The sequence below is a fragment of the Lepus europaeus genome, chromosome 13, assembly GCF_033115175.1.
Source record: "Lepus europaeus isolate LE1 chromosome 13, mLepTim1.pri, whole genome shotgun sequence".
Classification (NCBI taxonomy): Eukaryota; Metazoa; Chordata; class Mammalia; order Lagomorpha; family Leporidae; genus Lepus; species Lepus europaeus.
Window position 1 is genome coordinate 24,893,367 of NC_084839.1, and position 14,799 is coordinate 24,908,165.

The 14,799-nt window shown below is 40.1% G+C and overlaps 1 protein-coding gene across 2 annotated transcripts in view; it reads left to right on the forward strand.

Moving 5' to 3' along the window:
• BABAM2 (BRISC and BRCA1 A complex member 2) overlaps positions 1-14,799 on the forward strand; it is a 531,071-nt gene that overhangs the window by 309,880 nt on the left and 206,392 nt on the right. For both annotated transcript variants that reach the window (XM_062209180.1, XM_062209178.1), the window contains one exon: positions 13,520-13,629. In XM_062209180.1, coding sequence (XP_062065164.1) covers positions 13,520-13,629 — 110 coding nt within the window. The remainder of the gene's footprint in view (positions 1-13,519; positions 13,630-14,799) is intronic.

Below are 14,799 nucleotides of genomic sequence, written 5' to 3' on the forward strand. Positions count from 1 at the left end.
AGGCTAAGTACAGCTTCACAAGCAGATTCCCGAATAAATGAAAGCTGTGAAATGGTCTTTATTTGTGAAAATAAGCAAGAAACAAACTTTTTAAAAACCTGACCCTATGCTGTATCTTGACATCTGGTGGTAATGAACTCAGGATGTCACTTTTGGAAGATGGGCAGGTGGCAACAGTTCTGTCCTGGTGTCCTGGCCTCACCCTGTAAAGGGGTGGCTATTTCAAGAACACTGCTGTTATCCTTTCCTGACCTGACAATCAGCGCTTCTTCTTGTCACTGAGTGTAGTAAGTTAACCATAGAATGTGCCTAAGCATACATTATTGCAGGAAGGCTGATATTATGGCCTAGAACTCTGCAGTCCTCATCAGTGTCCTTATAGAGGCCATCGTCCTTCCTCAAAGTGTGTCTGTGTAAAGATACCAGATGATTTGCCATAGTGACCTCTATAGCCTTTTAGTCAAAACTCACCCTCACCATTTAATCTCTGTGAACATCAGTTTCTTTATAAGTTCTTTATCTGCAAATGAGAATGATAATAGTTCAGAAAGTATGAGATTATAAGGATTATGTGAGATAATTCATATAAAGCCTAGAGCAAAAGGACTATTGAGTAAACACTGAATAAATGCTAACTTATTACTAAGCATAATAAGGAGATAGATCTCTATGTAGCCCTCAAAAACTAGCAGTCTCTGTGTATAATGTCAAATATGTACTATTCATATAGCGTGGAGACTGGTGAAGCAGCATAGTAAAAGCTACTGAAGGAGGACATAGATCAAATTGCAGTTGAGGACGACTCTTACTAGGTAAATGAATTTACAGTGAACCAAAGTGAATGAAACCACACCAATTAAGGAAGGAAAGAACTTCTTGATAAGGAGAAGGACCAAATGGAAAGATGTTAGCTAACGTCTGTAAAATATAGGGGGAGTGGCCCTATTTGTCTGGGCTAGGCATGGAGAAAGTTTTTTCTCCCATTTCCATTTGGAGAAATCCAATCAGAAGTAAGCCTTGTAAATGCTGCCTTCCTAAGGGATATCCAGATAACAAAAGACCTCGCGGTGCTGGAGTAAGGCTGTCGACCTGACTGAGTTACAGTGCGGCAGCACCCTGCAGTGCTAGAATAAAGGCTGGGGTCACACCTACAGCAGAAGAGCCAGCCACAAGAGACCCTTTATTGCTCTTCCTCATCTGCTTGGCTCAACTTTACTCCTTTATTTTTGTATTGTTTTTGCTGACCATACTACTTTCCCTGGCACACATTTCCTAGCAGTTTTATGAAGAGGAAATGATCTAATTTCGGAAAGAATCAGTGTCGTTATGTTACAGACACCTTAGCAGTGAGAACAAAGTCTTATAGACGGAATTGTCCTTGTGCTTAAATATTTCTTCTGCTTAGATTTAATTCCACTCCTGTTATATGCATTATCTTGTCTTAATGCCAACTGAATTCAAATTCAAATTTTGATTTTGGCTGCTTATATTGATAGCCAACTGAGTGAGTGAAGAGGTCTTTTTATCCTACATCTCCTCTGTCTTGAGTAATGGAAGCCACAGCTGATTCTCCATGAGCCTGTCTTTGACCATTTTTTTGGTAAAGATTTATTTTTATTTATTTGAAAGGCAGAGTTAAAGAGACAGATCTTTCATACACTGATTCACTCCCCAAATGGCTGCAATAGCCAGGACTGGGCCAGACTGAAGCCAGGAGCCAGGAGCTTCTTCGCAGTCTCTACTTGGGTGCAGGGGCCCAAGCACTTGGGCAGTCTTCTGCTGCTTTCAGTGGCACATTAGCAGTGGAGCAGCTAGGACTCAAACCGGTGCCCATATGGGGTGCCAGCGCAGTAGGAGGTGGCTTAAGCCGCTGTACAACAACACTGGTTCCTTGATTACTTTTTTTTAAAACTTTCACTCTCTTCTTTCTCTTCCCCTCTTCCTGCTTTAGGTTCTCTCTCTCTCTTAAGATTTATTTGTTTATTTGAAAGGCAGGGCTACAAGGGGGGCGGGGGGGAGGTCTTCTATCCGCTGGTTCACTCCCCAAATGGCTGCAATGGCCAGAGCTGAGCAGATTAGGATCCAGGAGCTTCTTCTGGGTCTCCCATGTGGGTGCAGGGGCCCTAGAAGTTGGGCCATCCTCTACTGCTTTCCCAGGCCACAGCAGAGAGCTGGATTGGAAGTGGAGCAGCCGAATCTCAAACAGGTGCCCATATGGGACTGCAGGCTGCAGCCCCACCCGCTATACCACAGTGCCATCCCCAGGTTTTCTCTTAATGTTTATAACATATGTTTTACTTTTTAATTTTAATTTGTAATTACTTTTTAACAGATTCGATGTAGTTTGTAGATACAGTTCTAAAAACATATTGATATGTTCTTTCCTTCTTCTTTCCCTCTCTCACCTCCCCTTTTTTGATTCTTGAGATAATGTATTTTAAAATTACTTCTTATTTGGTAAAGTATTAAGCCTTTTTACTTACTTTATTAAATGCATGAATGAATGGTAGCACCAGAAGAGAGTTCAATTCTCTTCCAGTTGATAAAAACTTAATTTGAAAAATCTAAGGACCAGCGCTATAGCGTAGCGGGTAAAGCCACCACCTGCAGTGCTGGAATCCCATATGGGCACTGGTTCATGTCCCGGCTGCTCCACTTCTGATCTAGCTCACTGCTATGATCTAGGAAAGCAATAGAAGATGGCCCAAGTCCTTGGGCCCCTGCACCTATGTGGGAGACCTGAGGAAGCTCCTGGCTCCTGGCTTCAGATCCGTGCAGCTCCAGCTGTTGCAGCCATCTCAGGAGTGAACCAGAGGGTGGAAGACCTCTGTCTGTCTCTTCCTTTGCCTCTCTGTAACTCTGCCTTTCAAATAAATAAATAAATCTTTAGAACAAAAGAAAATTCTAAATTTATTGATTGTGATGAATCTGTATTATCAGAGTACTGATGCCCCTAGGGAATAAACCTTACTTAGTATATTTTAAAATAAGATTCTGACTTGGAAATTTTAGATTTGTGTACAACTTTTCAAAGACTCATAGCTTTCATAAAAATTAGGTTCTTATTCAGGCCTAGTTTTGTATCACCCTAGGAATCATGTTGACTCCAAGTCAAGCTTAATATCACTTTATTTTTTATTTTTATTTATTTACTTGAAAGGCAGAGAGACAGACACAGATATTCCAGCTGTTGGTTTCTTCCCAACAGCAATAGTCAGGGCTGGGCCAGGCCAAAGTCTGGAGCCTGGAACTACATCCAGATCTCCCACATGAATGTTGGAGGCTCAAGCACCTGGACCATCTTCTGCTGCCTTTCTAAGCACATTAGCAGGGGGCTTGATCTGAAGCTAGGCAACTGGGTTCAAACTGGTGCTTTGATGTGGGATGCTGATGTTGCAAGCAGCTGCTTAACCCATCGTACCACAATGCTGGCCCCCCAATACTATTTTAAATGTACCTTGAAATGGTACTTGGTTTTTGATATCCTATATAATTTTTTTTTTTTTGACAGGCAGAGTTAGACAGTGAGAGATAGAGAGAAAGGTCTTCCTTCCTTTGGTTTACCCCCCAAAATGGCCGCTATGGTCTATGGTCAGCGCGCTGCGCCGATCCAAAGCCAGGAGCCAAGTGCTTCCTCCTGGTCTGCCAAGCACTTGGGCCATCCTCTACTGCCTTCCTAGGCCACAGCAGAGAGCTAGACTGGAAGAGGAGCAACTGGGACAGAATCTGGTGCCCCGACTGGGACAAGAACCTGGGGTGCTGGCGCTGCAGGTGGAGGATTAGCCAAGTGAGCCGCAGCGCTGGCCTATATAATGGTTTCTTTATACTCATTTATGTCATCAGTTTATTTTTGCTAGTAATGCTTATAACTTTGTTGTAAGTTTTTTTGAATTGAGAAATGCAACGGTTAATTTTTTACACTCTTCCCATAAGACCTGTACTTTGTTATGTTTATGGTCCAGCTATTGCCTATCAATAATTAGTTAATTAGCAGTTTGTGCCTGTATCAATACTAATGTTGTCAATATATAATGGCTTGTTTAATGGCTATTATCTTTACTTTGAATAATTAGCATACTTAAAGAGTACAGTGGAATGATAAATTGCACTTTCATTTACTTTCATTTTGAAGGCTAATTATTTATTTTTTTGCTGTACCCTGTTGATATTTGCAAAGAGCCCTAATTGAGAATAGCTATAAGTGAGTCATTATGGTCTAGCCAGAAATGTTGATTCCTAATTAGTAGATATTTCCTTCTTTGGCTGACACATGGATCTGTTTTTATTATTGTTTTTAAAGATTTATTTATTTGAAAGGCATTTACACACAGAAAGAGAGAGAGAGAGAGAATATCTTCCATCCACTGGTTTGTTCCCCAGATGGCTACAAAGGCCGAATCTAGCCAAGTTGAAGCCAGGAACCAGGAACTCCAACTGGGTCTCCCATGTGGGTGGCAGGGAGCCAACCAATTGGGCCATCTTCCACTGCTTTCTCAGGCTCATTAGCAGAGAGCTAGATTGGAAGTGGAGCAGCCAGGACTCCAATCGATATGGAGATGCCAGCATCTCAGGTGGTGGCTTAGCCTGTTGCACCACAACGCCAGCCCTGCGGATCAGATTTGAGTTTTTCTTAATAAAATCCCATGTAATAGACATAAGGGACTAAAGAGATAAATTTCAAAAATTTTTCTAAATGAAAACATTTTCCACTTAATTCTATCAGCTATGAATCCTGAAGCCCAATTAGTTTTGTTTAGAAAAGCAAGTTCAATGGTTTATCTTCCTCATTTAATCATTCTTCTCATCATTCCTGCGTTAATTCAGTGTATTTCTTTTTTCTTTGTCAGTATGCGATGGATGGACCATATTCCAGACACTGGAGATGCAAAAATAGGCAGGACAATCTCCCAAGCTGCCAAAAACTCACCTATAGTGAATTTGGGGAACCCCTTGCTGCTCTCATCAAGTGCTGAGTCAGATCCACTGTTAACTCTCAGCAATATCTGGCCATCATTGCCTCACCATTTGTATGTTAGTGCCTGACCCACTTTTATAAGGGGAAGAGGCAATATTCTTCTTGAGTTTTAGCAGATTCGGCATCTTTTCCTCTATTTTATCCTGCTGCAGTTTCAAATAGAGCAGATAGAAAGCCCTGAAAATGTATACTTGTACAGTTTAAAATGTCCCCTACTATGCTATAACCACCCCCTGTTTTCCAAATGCTGCCATTAGTGGTTACACTAATCATCTGTAATGTTAGCTTCTAAGAACCATGGTACAAGAGCTTCTTTTCTAATTTCCCAGATGGGAGGGAACACATGTACAAGCCTGTTAGAGTTACAGAAACTGGAAAGAGCCCTGTGTGGACTCGTATTTTTGGAACTTTTTGGGCTTATTTAAGCACTCAAAATCAAACTTAGGTATCCATTAGGAATCAAATAACAATTCAGGGAAAACGCATGTGCTACTCCAAGAGGAATAAAAGATTAAAGTCGTTCATAAAACAAACTCATGGAAATAGCTAGGTGCATATTCAGACTAATGTTTTGTGTACTTTTTGCAGGATGTCAGATGATAAATGTAGATTATATAAACCAGGGTCATTCCATTTGTTTAGAGGATTGTTCTTGAGCATTTCTGTTCTTTACTGGAAGAGTGGAAATTTATGCTTAGATATAAAGAATGAAGTTGCTAATTAAAAAGCATGTCAGTGGTCAGCAGTTTCTTGCAGTGTGTTTTTCAAGTGTTTGTGACTTGTGTTTATAGTCTCCAGCCTTGGCCTTGCACAAGGAAACTCAGTGGTTGGGGCAGGTATCTGAAAGACAATGTTATTTTGTCTTTTTCTTAAGGTGATGAACATAGCTGTCAAGACAACTGCTTCTACACTTAGGTAATAAAATGAATTTTTCTCTATGAATATGATTTCTTCAAGGTCAGCACCAACTTCAGTTTTAGATATTTTATGGGTTTTAAAGTATATATAATTAGATAGATAGTTTTTGCTTCTTGAGGACCGTAGTGTTCTTAAAAATTTCCATCCTCATTTTATGGCAGTAAAAATTCAAGGTTCAATATCATGTGGAAAAAACAAGTGATAGGAAAGTCAGACTCCAAATTTGGGTGCTCCTTCTAAAATAGCTAGCTCTAAAGAACTTGCTCTGTTATTGGATGTGTGAGCAAGGAGTTAGCACTCAATTTTCTAGACATCACTGGTTACCAAAACCTTTGTAAAGTAGATTCCTGAAAAATCACTAGATTTAGAGAGTAAAGATTCAGAATTAAAATTCATTTGAAGAAAAAAAAAATCTCTCCAGACTCCCCCTTCCCCTGCTGCCAACACACACACACACACACACACAAAACACTCATTTGTTCACTGATTTATTTAGACAGCAAACACTGAGTAGCTTCAGTTGTGCCAAGTCCTCTTAATCCACCGTCCACATACTACCACCACTGCCCTCCAGTTTAGGAAAACAAAAACAAAGCAACACGTCTTATATCATGTCTCCCAGAAATATATTCTAGAAGTATTACAAATCTCCCTGTAAAATAAATTTATAGTAGTGTTAGATGAAAAACCAGAGAAGCAGTTATGTAGACTCAGAATTATTGGTCAGATTTAACTGCAGAAATCTGAGTTTTCTGTGGTGGTAGAAGTAAAAAGTCAAAAGCTAGACTGTAAGAAGAAATTTATAACACAGGTGATAGCGAAGTGTTAACAAATCTAATAAAAAAACAGCAAAATGACCAAGAACCTTAAAGCAAAGTGGGTAATAGATTTGATTAGGAACTTTACTTGACCAATAATCAAGTGAAAAGTTGTTTAGCCACTTAAGATCACATTTTTTAACCTTTATTTAATAAATATAAATTTTGAAAGTACAATTTTTGGATTTTAGCGGCTTCCCCGCCCCCATAACCACCCTCCCACCCGCAACCATCCCATCTCCCACTCCCTCTCCCATCCCATTCTTCATTAAGATTCATTTTTAATTAGCTTTATATACAGAAGATCAACTTAGTATATACTAAGTAAAGATTTCAACAGTTTTCACCCACACAGACACACAAAGTATAAAGTACTGTTTGAAGACTAGTTTTACTGTTAATTCACATAGTACAACACATTAAGGACAGAGATCCTACATGGGGAGTAAGTGCACAGTGGCTCCTGTTGTTGATTTAACAATTGACACTCTTATTTATGGTGTCAGTAATCACCCAAGGCTCTTGTCATGAGCTGCCAAGGCTATGGAAGCCTCTTGGGTCCACAAACTCTGACCTTATTTAGACAAGGCCATAATCAAAGTGGAAGTTCTCTCCTCCCTTCAGAGAAAGGTACCTCCTTCTTTGATGGCCCATTCTTTCCACTGGGGTCTCACTCACAGAGATATTTCATTTAGGTCATTTTTATTGCCACAGTCTCTTGGCTTTCCATTTTTAGCCGGATCCAAATGCCTTAAGGGCTGATTCTGAGGCCAGACTGCTGTTTAGGACATCTGCCATTCTATGAGTCTGCTGTGTATCCCGCTTTCCATGTTGGATCATTCTCTCCTTTTTAATTCTATCAGTTAGTATTAGCAGACACCAGTCTGCTTTCACACTTAATTCTATCATGATCAATTATGAATATAAACTGATCACTTTGACTAGTAAGATGTCATTGGTACATGCCAGCTTAATGAGATTTGGAATTCCATGGCACATTTCTAGCTCTACCATTAGGGGTAAGTCCAAGTGAGTGTATGCCAAACTGTATATCTCCTCCCTTTGTTGTTCCCACTCTTATTTTAACAGGAATCAATTTTCAGTTAAATTTAAACACCTAATGTGTTAATTAAAGAGTTCAACCAATGGTATTAAGTAGAACAAGAAAATACTAGAAAGAATAAAATAGTAAGCTGTTCCTCGACAGTCAGGACAAGGGCTGATCAAATCATTGTTTCTCATAGTGTCAGTTTCACTTCTACAGGTTTCCTTTTAGGTGCTCAATTAGTTGTCACTGATCAGGGAGAACAAATATGATATTTGTCCCTTTGGGACTGGCTTAATTCACTCAGCATGATGTTTTCCAAATTCCTCCATTTTGTTGCAAATGACTAGATTTCATTTTCTTTTAACCACTGTATAGTATTCTATAGAGTACATTTCCCATAATTTCTTTATCCAGTATACTGTTGATGGGCATTTAGGTTGATTCCATGTCTTAGCTATTGTGAATTGAGATGCAATAAACATTGAGGTGCAAATAGCTCTTTTGTTTGCCAATTTAATTTCCTTTGGGTAAATTCCAAGGAGTGGGATGGCTGGGTCATGTGATAGGGCTATATTCAGGTTTCTGAGGACTCTCCAAACTGTCTTCCATAGTGGCTTTACCAGTTTGCATTCCCACCAACAGTGGATTAGTGTGCCTTTTTCCCCACATCCTCGCCAGTATATGTTGTTAGTTGATTTCTTTATGTAAGCCATTCTATCCATGGGTGAGGTGAAACCTCATTGTGGTTTTGATTTGCATTTCCCTGATGGCTAGTGATCCTGAGCATTTTTTCATGTGTCTGTTGGCCGTTTGGATTTCTTCTTTTGAAAAATTTCTATTTAGGTCCTGGCCCATCTCTTAAGTGGGTTGATTTGTTGTTGTGGAGTGTCCTGATCTCTCTGTAGATTCTGGTTATTAATCCTTTATCAGTTGCATAATTTGCAAATATTTTTTCTCATTCTGGGTTGCCTCTTCACTTTCCTGACTGTTTCTTTTGCAGTTCAGAAACTCCTCAATTTGATATAATCCCAGTTGTTAATTCTGGCTTTGACTCTTGTGCTTCTGGGGTCTTTTCCAGGAAATCTTTGCCTGTGCCTGTATCTTGCAGGGTTTCTCTGATGTTCTCTAATAATTTGATGGTGTGAGGTCGTAGATTTAGATCTTTAATCCATGTTGAGTCGATTTTTGAGTAATGTGTAAGATAGGAGTCTTGCTTCATACTGCATGGAGATCACATTTTCTAACTGTCAGATTGGCAGCATTATATCAAAAAGAGTGATAACAGCCAGTGTTACCCATTACTCAGGATGAGGGGAAGCTAGCTCTCTCCTGCTGATGCAAATTCGTGGGCCCAAATGTAAATAGCTGTACAAGTTTCAGGAAAATAATCTTAAATTCTATTGAAATGTAAAATGCTCATAACCCTTAACCCAGCAATCTCAATTTTAGTTGTTTATTAAGAAATAGAAGTCCCAGGGCTGGCATTGTGGCATAGTGGATAAATCTGCCTCTTGGAACACCAGTGTCCAAGATGGGTGCCATTTCATGTTTGGGGTGCTCCACTTCCAATCCAGCTCCCTGCTAATGGCCTGGGAAAGCAAGGGAAGATGGCCTAAGTACTTGGGCCCCTGCCACCCATGTGGGAGACCCAGATGGAACTCCTGGCTCAGCTTTGGCCTGACCCAGCACTGGCCATTGAGGTCATCTGTGGAGTGCACCAGTGGATGGAAGATTCTCTCTCTCTTTCTCTCTCACTCTCTCTCTCTCTTCCTCTCTTCTCTCTTTCTCTCCCTCTCCCTCCCTCCCACCCTCCCTTTTCCCCCACCCCATAACTCTTTCAAAATAAATAAATGAAATAGAAGTCTCACTACTGAAAGACATATATACACACACACACAAGAATATTTGTTGCAGCGCTATCAAATGGCTAAGAATTGCAAACAACCTGAAAGTCTGTTGCTAGGGAAATGGTTTAATAAAAAATAAATCCATGCCATGGAATATTATGTGGCTATTTAAGAAGCATTTGGTGGAGTTATATATATAATATGATCCCATTAGGGGAAACAACAGAAGGTTAAAGAGCTGTTTATATGCAAGGGTGTTTGCCCATGTGTTTGTGTGTTTATGAGCATAGAGAAAGCTGTTTAAAGTTATACACACAGCTAATATTTGTTACCTTAAAAGTGGAAGTGGAAGATTTTTATCTTTATAAACTTATATATAGTTTGACTTGTTAGAGCAAGCCCAATATTGTAATGTAAAGCAAAAAATTTAAAAATAAAGAATGAAAGTGGAAGAGGAACTGGCCAAAGAAACAGAAGACCAGGAGAATGGGATTTCTTAGAAGCAAGGAAAGAGAATTTTTGGAGGCAAATGATCATCTTTGTCAGATTTAGACAGCACGTAAGAAAAGGAAAAAGAAGTGTTTGCTGGCTGCTCTCAGTTGGAGCAGTCTTGGTGAAGTAGCACAGCAGGAGGCTACTCAGGGATGTGTGGGAGGGAAGGGTTAGAGAGGGAGTGTAGACCATTCTTTGGGTTTGTTTGTGAAGTAGAGGAAAGAGATGAGAGAGAAGCCAGGAGATAGTTAGAGTCCAGCGAGACTCTTTCCTTTGGTTTTAACATTCCAATTTTTTTAGCATGAGAGACTAGTGTTCCTTGTGGCTGCGAATGTATGTCATCCTTCCACATCTTCCAGGCCCAGGAGGCAGCTCAAGGAGACTGAAGGCATTAGAGCTGAGCGGGGTGAGCATCATGACCAGCTTCCTGGGTTGCAGGAAAAGAAGGGATGGGGCTACTTTGAGACAGATGAAGGATAAGATTCTTATCGGAGATTCTCAGTGCTCAAGGGATGGTGAATCTTTAAGTCCAAGTTGGGAGTCCCCTGAGCCCGCCTGAGGACGTAGGAACTGATCCAGAAATAGAGGTCAAGTCTTTCTAGTCCCTGTAAATGAAAGATCAGCAAATCTGTTAAGTGTTTTAAAATTGTGTATTTTTTTAACTTTTATTTAATAAATATAAATTTCCAAAATACAACTTTTGGATTATAGCGGCTTTTTCCCCCCATAACCTCCCTCCCACCCGCAACCATCCCATCTCCCACTCTTTCTCCCATCCCATTCACATCGATTCATTTTCAGTTATCTTTATATACATAAGATCAATTTAGTTTATACTAAGTAAAGATTTCAACAGTTTGCACCCATACAGACACACAAAGTATAAAGTACTGTTTGAGTACTAGTTATAGCATTAATTCACATTGTACAACACATTAAGGACAGAGATCCTACATGGGGAGTAAGTGCACAGTGGCTCCTGTTGTTGATTTAACAATTGACACTCTTATTTATGATGTCAGTAATCACCCCAGGCTCTTGTCATGAGTTGCCAAGGCTATGGAAGCCTCTTGAGTTTGCCAGCTCTGATCTTATTTAGGCAAGGTCATAGTCAAAATGGAAATTCTCTCCTCCTTTCAGAGAAAGGTATCTCCTTCTTTGATGACCTGTTCTTTCCATTGGGATCTCACTCACAGAGATCTTTGATTTAGGTTTTTTATTTGTTTGTTTTGTTTGTTTGTTTTTTGCCAGAGTCTCTTGACTTTCCATGCCTGAAATACTCTCATGGGCTTTTTAGCCAGATCTGAATGCCTTAAGGGCTGATTCTGAGGCCAGAGTGCTGTTTAGGACATCTGCCATTCTATAAGTCTGCTGTGTATCCCACTTACTATGTTGGATCATTCTTTCCTTGTTTATTCTATCAGTTAGTATTAGCAGACACTAGTCTTGTTTATATGATCCCTTTGACTCTTAATACTATTATTATGATCAATTATGAACGTAAACTGATCACTTTGACTAGTGAGATGGCATTGGAACATGCCACCTTGATGGGATTGAATTGGAATCCCCTGGCACATTTCTAGCTCTACCATTAGGGGTAAGTCCAATTGAGCATGTGCCGAATTGTACATCTCCTGCCTTTGTTATTCCCACTCTTATTTTTAACAGGGATCACTTTTCAGTTAAATTTAAACACTTAAGAATAATTGTGTGTAATTAAAGAGTTCAACCAATAGTATTACGTAGAACAAAAAATACTAAAAGGAATAAAATAGTAAGTTGTTCCTTGACAGTCAGGACAAGGGCTGATCAAATCATTGTTTCTCATAGTGTCAGTTTCACTTCTACAGGTTTCCTTTTAGGTGCTTGGTTAGTTGTCATCGATCAGGGAGAACATATAATATTTGTCCTTTTGGGACTGGCTTAATTCACTCAACATGATGTTTTCCAGATTCCTCCATTTTGTTGCAAATGACTGGGTTTCATTTTTTTTTTTTACTGCTGTAGGGAGGGAGGGAGATTGGAGGTGACCAAGGTAGTGAGGGAAGTATGGTTGTCTTCTTGGAAATGTACCTGTGGAATACATAAAATCTGTTCTGTTTATATTAATAAAGAAATTTTAAAATAAAAAAAAATTTTGTATTTTACTTGAAGCTACCACCAACCAAAAATAAGTTATTAAAGCTTACTAAAATTGGATACTTACAAATTAAGATCAATATGCTACTAGATTTATCTCAATTCAGTGTTTTTTTCAGAAGTCTGGCAGGCACTTGATGCTTGGCAATAATTATAAAGTACATGCTTGTAGTTGTAAGTTCCACAATCTTGATTTTAGATACTTCATCAGTGTGTCATCAGTGCTGGCTGGAGTTTGTTATGACATTTAATTGCTGCTGTTCTTAAGCTTAAAAAAATCTATTTGTTTGTTTGTTTATGTTTGTGTGTGAGAGAGAGGAACAGTGAGAGTGTATAACGTTCCCATCTACCTGTTCACTCCCCAAATACCTGCAATGGCTGGAGCCAGAAATCCAATCAAGGTCTTTCACATGGGTGACATGAACCCAATTACTTGAGCCATCACCATTGCCTCCTCCCAGGGTCAGCATTAGTAAGAAGCTGGAGCTAGGAGCTAGAACCAGTTATCAAAGATAAGTACTTCAGTATGGGACACAGGCATTGTAACCAGCGTCTTGACCATGAGGCTAAATACCCTCCTCATTCTTGATTCTTAATTATAAATCACAGAAAGGTCAACTTTACTGTTAATAGGTTTAGTTTATTGTGGGTTGTTTGGTTAACCTCATAGTGTTTATTGGTATACACTTGGATCAACAGTGTTTTTGTCTTACAATGTTCTTATAATTGGACTTCTAAGATATGTCCGGATGTGTCTTGTGGTTCTCATGTGAATCACCCATAATCATTTCGTAAAGCAGATGTGTACCTAACTCATCTGCCATTTGCTTGCGTGGTGACATGCTTCATGGTGATTTGTTTCCTAGGAATTTTTGTTATTTAAATAACAACATAATGTCAAGGTAGGTATAATAGAATTACTGGGTACTATACCATTTTGTTGTTTTTTTAGTATATAAATCATGTTCAAAGCAATGTTGACTGCAATTTGTCAGCTGTATTTTTTGTCTAATTCTTTGTTATCACAGATTCACTCCCCCTACCCCTGAATGGGGGCACAAGTGAGATATGTGATGGTCTTTTGCCCGAGTATGGTAACTTTTGGTCAGAAAGTTTGGCAGCCATTCTTTCTGAGTGGAGTGATAATGTTGGTGGCAGAGGACATGCTGAGCTGTTCAGCTGGCAAGGGGAACCCTCAAGTATCAGTGCAGCGGTGGACTGCGAGCTCCTCACTCACAGCAGCAGGTGCTGATCGTTTTCTTTTCACTTCCTGTCTAAGGATGTAAATGAAGATCCTGGAGAAGATGTGGCCCTCCTTTCTGTCAGCTTTGAGGATACTGAAGCCACCCAAGTGTACCCCAAGCTGTACTTGTCACCCCGAATTGAACAGTAAGTGTCAGCATCACTAATGTTACATAGCCTGGTGCTTAGACTCGCTCATGTGTCTCACTCTTTCTTTTGCCATTATGAACTCCTAAAATTATTTCCTTTTATGCATGTTTGTTTCCTTAAAAATTCCATGTATGAGAGGTTTAGACTACAGAGTAAATGCGGTTTGGATTTGCCCCTGCATTCTTTTCCTAAGTCTATTGTGCAGCTTGGGTTATGACTGCCCCTGCATAAAGAGAGGTGAGTAGACAGAGTGGGTCCGAAATTGTGATGTCCTTCAGGGGTGTCCTGGGGTTCAAGTGGTAGTAGCCCGAAGAAGACTGCTGAGCAATGTGTGGCTCCATGTCTTATGTATTTGTAACTCTTGGAGTTGCTTGCGAAAGCAGAAGCATTCTCTCTCTCTCTCTCTCTCTCTCTTTTTTTTTTTTTTTTTTTTGACAGGCAGAGTGGATAGTGAGAGAGAGAGACAGAGAGAAAGGTCTTCCTTTTTGCTGTTGGTTCACCCTCCAATGGCCGCTGTGGCCGGGGCACTGCGCTGATCCGAAGCCAGGAGCCAGGTGCTTCTCCTGGTCTCCCAGGCGGGTGCAGGGCCCAAGGACTTGGGCCATCCTCCACTGCCTTCCTGGGCCATAGCAGAGAGCTGGCCTGGAAGAGGGGCAACCGGGATAGAATCCGGCACCCCAACTGGGACTAGAATCCGGTGTGCTGGCACCACAAGGCGGAGGATTAGCCTGTTGAGCCATGGTGCCACAGAAGCATTCTCTTTAACATACTCAGCAGACGTTTATTCAGAAGTGACTGCAGGTGATATAAAAAGTAGATAGCTTTAAACATGGTGTTGGAGTTAGTTTTCTGTGTCTAAATAAATATATATGATTTTACACAACATCCAGCTATATGGTGGAAGGAGTTTGATAGCACACTTGTGTTCTAACCAAATAACTTTTCTCATCAGTAATGAATAAGGACTGGCTTCACAATGTGCTTCTTGTTGGCTAAATGCTTTAGTAGCTTGTTCTACTTCAGAGGAAGCTGAGGTTCATTGAAAATGGATTGTAAGCAGATTTGGTTGGGAACTTAGGACAGGACAGATTTTTCATCGGCATTTAAGAGTTTTCACAGAGACTGATTGAAATGTGTTATTAAAATTCTCTGTTTAATCAGGGCTGG